The 6999-nt window shown below is 33.8% G+C and overlaps 1 protein-coding gene across 1 annotated transcript in view; it reads left to right on the top strand.

Annotated features, from left to right (window-relative positions):
* Nucleotides 1–6999, top strand: part of LOC137660195 (laminin subunit gamma-1-like) — a 160198-nt gene that overhangs the window by 107842 nt on the left and 45357 nt on the right. The window contains 1 exon segment of the mRNA XM_068394903.1: nt 5862–6047. Coding sequence (XP_068251004.1) covers nt 5862–6047 — 186 coding nt within the window.

The following is a 6999-nucleotide window of genomic DNA, read 5'->3' as shown; positions in this document are numbered from 1 at the left end:
AATGTTGTTAATTGTTCTGAAAATATTCTATTTTTTGCTTTTTTCCTTTCCTTACGGGGCTATTTTCCCTGTTGGAGCCCCTGGACTTATAGCGTCCTGTTTTTCCAACTAGGGTTGTAGCTTAGCAAGTAATAATAATAATAATAATAATAATGATAAAGATAATAATAATAACAATAGTAATAATAATAATGATAATGATAATAATGATAAAGATAATAATAATAACAATAATAATAATAATAGTAACAGCAACAATAATGATAATAACCCACTCTGTCATCTGTCTTACTTTTCAATAGAAATTTTACAATATTCATTTACAGCCTCAGTAAGTAAGTTTTTGGGTCATTTTGATTTTCTAAGAATTGCTTCTATATTTTGACCTATATACAATGGAACCATTATTCTTCCTCTTCATTAGCAGAATTTTCATTCCTCTTCAGTAGAACAGTTGTTCTTCCACTTCAGGGAAACAATTATTTTTCCTTCCACCCAGTCCCTTAAAAACTTTTCCCGCATACAGACATACCATAAAAACCCTGGTCAGCCTTTCCATTATACTACAGTATCACCACTGATCACCTTATGCCCTCAGTAGTCACTTCCTCTGCAGATTTAACACTACCAATGCTTTCAACATTTGCTTCACTAAATTCTACCTATATCCTTTTTGTACCCTCCATATTAAACAAATCTTCAAATACTCACTTCGTCAAAGCAGGACTGCATTTATGCATATACACACACACGCGCGCGCGCACACACACACACACACACACACACACATATATATATATATATATATATATATATATATATATATATATATAATATATATATACACAGTATATATACAGGTATATATGTGTAAATGTATGCATAATTTTTAAGGCACGTTTTCTTATATACGGGAGCTCTCTCTCTCTATCTCTCTCTCTCTACTCTCTCTCTCTCTCTCTCTCTCTCTCTCTCTCTCTCTCTCTCTCTAACAAATTCTAACAAATTCATCACAACCCAGGAATTTAAAGCACCACAAACGGCCCCCCCCCCCAAAAAAAAAAAAGAATCAGAGGTACTCAAGTCAACAACCTAAAACCAACCTTGATATCTCCAGAGACACGACAACACAAAGCAATTGTCTGTAGTATCTTTGAATGTGTGATTTAGGACGCATGAAAGCGCCCACACATACCCCTATTACCCTCCCCCTAAATGCAGCTTCGGTTGGCTCTCCCATTCATGTGCAACATTGGATGCAGTCGAGCTTAATTTAAAAGCCCCCCCCCCCCCCCCCCCCTAAGCTCTCCTTGCCCCCGTCCCGGGACAAATAGCTCTCTCCCTGGCTCGGTTAAAAGTAGTAAACTGTCATTCGTAACAAAGTCAGTGTTCCGGTTTTGATGTTTCTTGGTTGGGTTTATGGGGTTACCAGATTATTTCTTCTGGATTATCGTACATGAACCTTAAAATCATCGTTTTTTTAAACCAAAATTATCGTACACACTTTCAACATTGTTATTAAGGAGTACATAAATAACTTATTTCAAGGTATTTTAGTATAATGGTTTAATCAAACACTCACACACATTTGTATATACGTAAGGTATGTATCGTACATCGCACTGGACCTAAAATAATGTACATGTACGATAATTATCGTACAAATGGCACCCCTGGGTCACTCTATGCACGGTCCAGATATCTAGACCGTGGGTCTATGGACTTTCTGGTATACGAAAGCTATTTAGTTAGTTGATATCTTGTTTTCTAAGTGCTTCGATGATTGGATTTGATAATAAACGAGCTATATAGGATGTGATATGCTGAATGCCTTGAAATGTATAATATAAAATGACCGTGATGGTCCTGTATACAGTTGGGTTCCCCTGCAGTATATGACCAGAAAAACAGCCCTTTATGTAAAGTAAAATTGTTCATTTAATATATTTTGAGGTTGGGTTTAACTTTTCTCATCGTGTAAGTATAGTAGCCCATTTTAGTCTAACGTTTATTTATATTTAGTTTTTTTTTTTCTATCTCCTTTTGCGTGACATGCCTCTTGTTTAGGCTCCTAAGGTCTGTTACGTGTCATAATGTAGGGACATTTATAATCCAGGCTTGAGGAGCCCGCGGCTAAGATGAGACATACCAATTAATGATTCGTAAAACGAAAATAAAGTTGATGAAAGTATTCTTTGAAAATAGTTATTACTGCCTTTTAAAGAATTGTGAGCCAGAAAAGGGACCAAATCTGCACTTTTCGTGGTTTCAATCTCTTTATATGTGTGTAAGTTTATGCGACAAAGACAATGAAGGATTATCCGTTGTTTCCTGACTAAAACAGTTTCCGGTTAGCTTTCTTTGTTCATGTTTAATGGTATATTATTATTATTATTATTATTATTATTATTAAGCTACAACCCTAGATAGAAAAGCAGGATGCCATAAGCCCAGGGGGCTCCAACAGGGAAAATAACTCAGTGAGGAAAGAAAACAAGGAAAAATTAACTATTTTAAGAAGAGTAAAAACACCAAAATAAATATTCCCTATATAAACAATAAAAACTTTAACAAATCAAGAAATAAGATAAAATAGTGTGCTCGAGTGTACCCTCGAGCAAGAGAACTTTAACCCCAGACAGTGAAAGACCATGGTACAGAGGCTATGGCACTATCAAAGACTAGAGAACAATGGTTTGATTTTGGAGTGCCCTTCTCCTAGAAGAGCTGCTTGCCATAGCTAGAGTCTCTTTTACCCTTACTAAGAGGAAAGTGGCTATTGAACAATTAACAGAATAAGTCATGATTTTTTTTTCTTTTTTTTTTAAATAACTGGTATTTGGAATAAATTCTAGATTATAGAAGATGAGAGTAGGCCTACCGTATAACCTTCGTCTTGGGAAAGATAGAAATGTAACCAATTGACCTTTAAGAAAGTTCACGGTACTTTAACCTTGTCCTTGAATTTTGATGTATACCCTACAGAATCAATTTGTATGTATTTATGTAGGCCTATGTATGATGTCTTTATGTATATATGTATGTATGTATAGGAAATATGATATGCAAGTAATAAAAACTTTGCATTCATAAGATATGAAGATGCAAACATAGAGAGAGAGAGAGAGAGAGAGAGAGAGAGAGAGAGAGAGAGAGAGAGAGAGAGAGAGAGAGAGAGGAGAGAGATCGTGTGGTGCATTATCGCGTGCGAGACATGGATAGCCCTCTCGTAGGATACTCCACCCATCCTTTAGGATATTAGTAGGAGGAGGTTATGGAACACGAGATAGATGATATAGGGGTTTAAGGATTGCCTCTCCTGGGTAGAGAAAGGATTGAAGGATTTAGGAGTTTTATACTGTATATGTGTGTATGTGTGTTTTATACATGTGTAGATTTGTGTATAGATACTGTATGTATATTGGAATGTATTAATTTATATATATATATATATATATATATATATATATATATATATATATATATATATATATATATATGTGTGTGTGTGTGTGTGTGTGTGTGTTGAAATCACGAAAGCTGGTACGTGATTAGCATAAGAAATGAAAAGTGAAAAGACTTGATTTGAGTTAGTACTTTCGACTTATCAGTGACATTGACACTATATATATATATATATATATATATATATATATATATATATATATATATATATATATATATATATATATATATATATATATATATATATATATATATATATGGATATTCTCAACCCAATCTAAATTGAAAAATAATGAGGAAGACAAAGGGTGGGTTTTTGACCACGAAGCAAGCAATGAAACCATTTTGAAGATAGAGAGGCTACATTAGGATAAAATGATCATAAAACCTTGCAATTAGTATAATATTCAAGGTTTGTGGTAGAGATCGGTTTATGTTTTAAATGGCGAGACTTGATTATTTCACATTATGCTAACGATTCATCAGTTTTTTTTTACTACATAGTAAACCATTTACCAAAAGTTCCACTGATTCAACTGCCTGATTAGGGAGATCATTCCACAATCTGATCACAGCTGGAAAAAAATTTCTAGAATGCTATGTAGTGTTGTAGTTTGAGTGAACGGTTTATGGTACTTCCCGAATACTGCTTGTTTTTATATTGAAAAGATATCTTGAAAAGTTTACCCAGTGGCTTAATAAAACTGGTTTAGTGCGAGTTATTGACTAAACAGTTGGTCACATTTTAGGATGAAGCCAGGCAGGTGAAGAGGAGGTAGAATATTATTTATGACTGTAAGCTAATCTTTCATATCGATAATTTATAGTTGCCTCTGGTAATTCTTGTACTTCTTGGGGACTGATTTTTACCCCAGCCAAGGAGGTTATAAATTCAAGTCGGTTTATTTATTTGTCTGTTTGTCTGTGGATAGGATTACGTCAAAACTACTCGACGGATTTTGACGAAATTTTCACCAAAGATAGACCTTACACCATGGACGACCCCATTACATTTTGGAGATGATCCGGTACCGGATTTGAATTTCTCGCCATTTTTAAGATATCGTTAAAACAAACTGGTGGATATTTACTAAATTTCCACCAGAGATAAATCTTCGGCCATGGACGACTCCATTAACTTTTGGCCATGATCCGGTACCGGATACGGATTCTAGAATAGACCCTTTTAGTATATTTACAGTTGTACTCCCGATGGACGTTGATACCCTCTGTTATTTATTTATTTATATATATATATATATTTTTTAGTTATGCTATCATATTACACACAAGTCTGACAACATTAGCGATCTGTCAGTTTTACTTGTTTTACAGTGGGGAGTTATAAAGTTATTTTTTACAGATTTTTAGTTTTTGTCTTATCTACACATTAAGTATTTTGTAAATGTATTGATTATGAACAATTATATCCGTATAAATTTTTTTTTTCTTTTTTTTTTGGTGGGGTGGGGGAGCCATTTATGTCACACTAACATTATGCTTAGATTATTTCACGTATCTAATTTCCATTTCATGGTCACAAATCCTTTTACATTTGGACTTCATTTATTCAACTGATAGTTTCTGTTGGGGAAATATCTCTCTCTCTCTCTCTCTCTCTCTCTCTCTCTCTCTCTCTCTCTCTCTCTCTCTCTCTCAAAAAGGTACCTGGTATGCTGTGATCATTCTTAGAGTACACAGTCTAGATTTAATCTAATGCAAGGAATGCCAAATGTCGACACCTTTTAAACCTGTAATGTTTGTGGTAATTGAAGCTTTAATACATACCTAATGGTCAGTCGACTGCTGTGGGTTGCAATTTATGTTACAGGGAAGCGATAAAAATTAAAAAGAAAATAAGATACTGTATAACTATGTACTATTGTGCCATTACATACTAGTTAAAAACAAAAAGGCTTTTAAACTTTAATCCCTTTTCCAAATTCTCTCTCTCTCTCTCTCTCTCTCTCTCTCTCTCTCTCTCTCTCTCTCTCTCTCTCTCTCTCTCTCTCTCTCTCGTGGTGCTATGGTATACTACTATCTTAGGCTCTCTTGTTTGACTATTGGACCAGACAAGGGATGATGAGTATTCCTCCAAAATCCAGTAGGGCTCTGAAAGCTGTCAGCCAACTGTTGAGGGTCACTGATAGGATGGGAAGGGAGACTTAAAAAAAAAAAAAAAAAAAAAAAAAAAAAAAAAAAAAAAAAAAAAAAAAAAAAAAAACTATAATTCAAGTGATCATTGCACTGGCAACATGTATACTATCAAAACGCTTGAGCCTAAATTATAAACTCCTCAATCCTTTGAGGAGCGAAACCAATGTTTAAATAAGCTAAGTTCATGGTAATAAAACTTCTATCTCCAAGTAATTGAATTTTCTCTTTTTTTCAATCAGCTTGCAACTGCAACGGTTACTCCAGTCGTTGCTATTTCGACCAGGACCTCTACGACCGGACGGGACACGGAGGCCACTGCCTCGACTGCGCTGCTAATCGTGCTGGGCCCAACTGCCAGAGATGTCGGGACAACTATTACGAAAGGGATGATGGGGTCTGCGTTGCTTGCAACTGTAATGAAATAGGTGAGGAGTGGATCATTGCATGCAAGTGCAGTTAATAAGTAACAAGTAGGTATGGTATTGAGTAATTAAATCATATATATCAACATCAAAATGAATAAGTAAAAGGTCACTGTATTATTGTAGTGGTATGAATTAGAATTCATATCTTACCACTAATGTAAAGTATGTGGGAAGTCATATATTTTAACTGTTAGATAATGATGATTGTAACGTGACTTGCAATGAAATATAACTGTTAGATAATGATGATTGTAATGTGACTTGCAATCAAATATTACATCTGCTAGATAATGATGCTTGTAACGGGAGTTGTTTGAAATAATTTCAACTGTTAGCTATTGATGATTGTAATGCAACTTGCAATCAAATATTTTAATTGTTAGATAAAGATGGTTGTAACGTAACTTGCAATCAAATATAACTGTTTGATAACGAGGTTTGTATTGCGACTTTCAATCAAAAATTTTAACTGTTAGGTAATGATGATTATAACATGATTGCAATCAAATGTTTTAACTGTTAGGTAATGATGATTATAACATGACTTGCAATCAAATATTTTACCTATTAGGTAATGATGATTTTAACGTGACTTGCAATCAAATATTTAAACTGTTAGGTAATGATGATTATAACATGACTTGCAATCAAATATTTTAACTTAGCTAATGATGATTATAACATGACTTGCAATCAAATATTTTAACTTAGCTAATGATGATTATAACATGACTTGCAATCAAATATTTTAACTTAGCTAATGATGATTATAACATGACTTGCAATCAAATATTTTAATCGTTAGGTAATGATGATTATAACATGACTTGCAATCAAATATTTTACCTATTAGCTAATGATGATTGTAACGTGACTTGCAATCAAATATTTTAACTATTAGGTAATGATGATTGTAATGTAACTTGCAATCAAATATTTTACCTATTAGGTA

Source organism: Palaemon carinicauda, chromosome 20 (assembly GCF_036898095.1).
Source record: "Palaemon carinicauda isolate YSFRI2023 chromosome 20, ASM3689809v2, whole genome shotgun sequence".
NCBI classification, from domain to species: Eukaryota; Metazoa; Arthropoda; class Malacostraca; order Decapoda; family Palaemonidae; genus Palaemon; species Palaemon carinicauda.
This window is presented reverse-complemented; position numbering and strand designations above follow the sequence as displayed.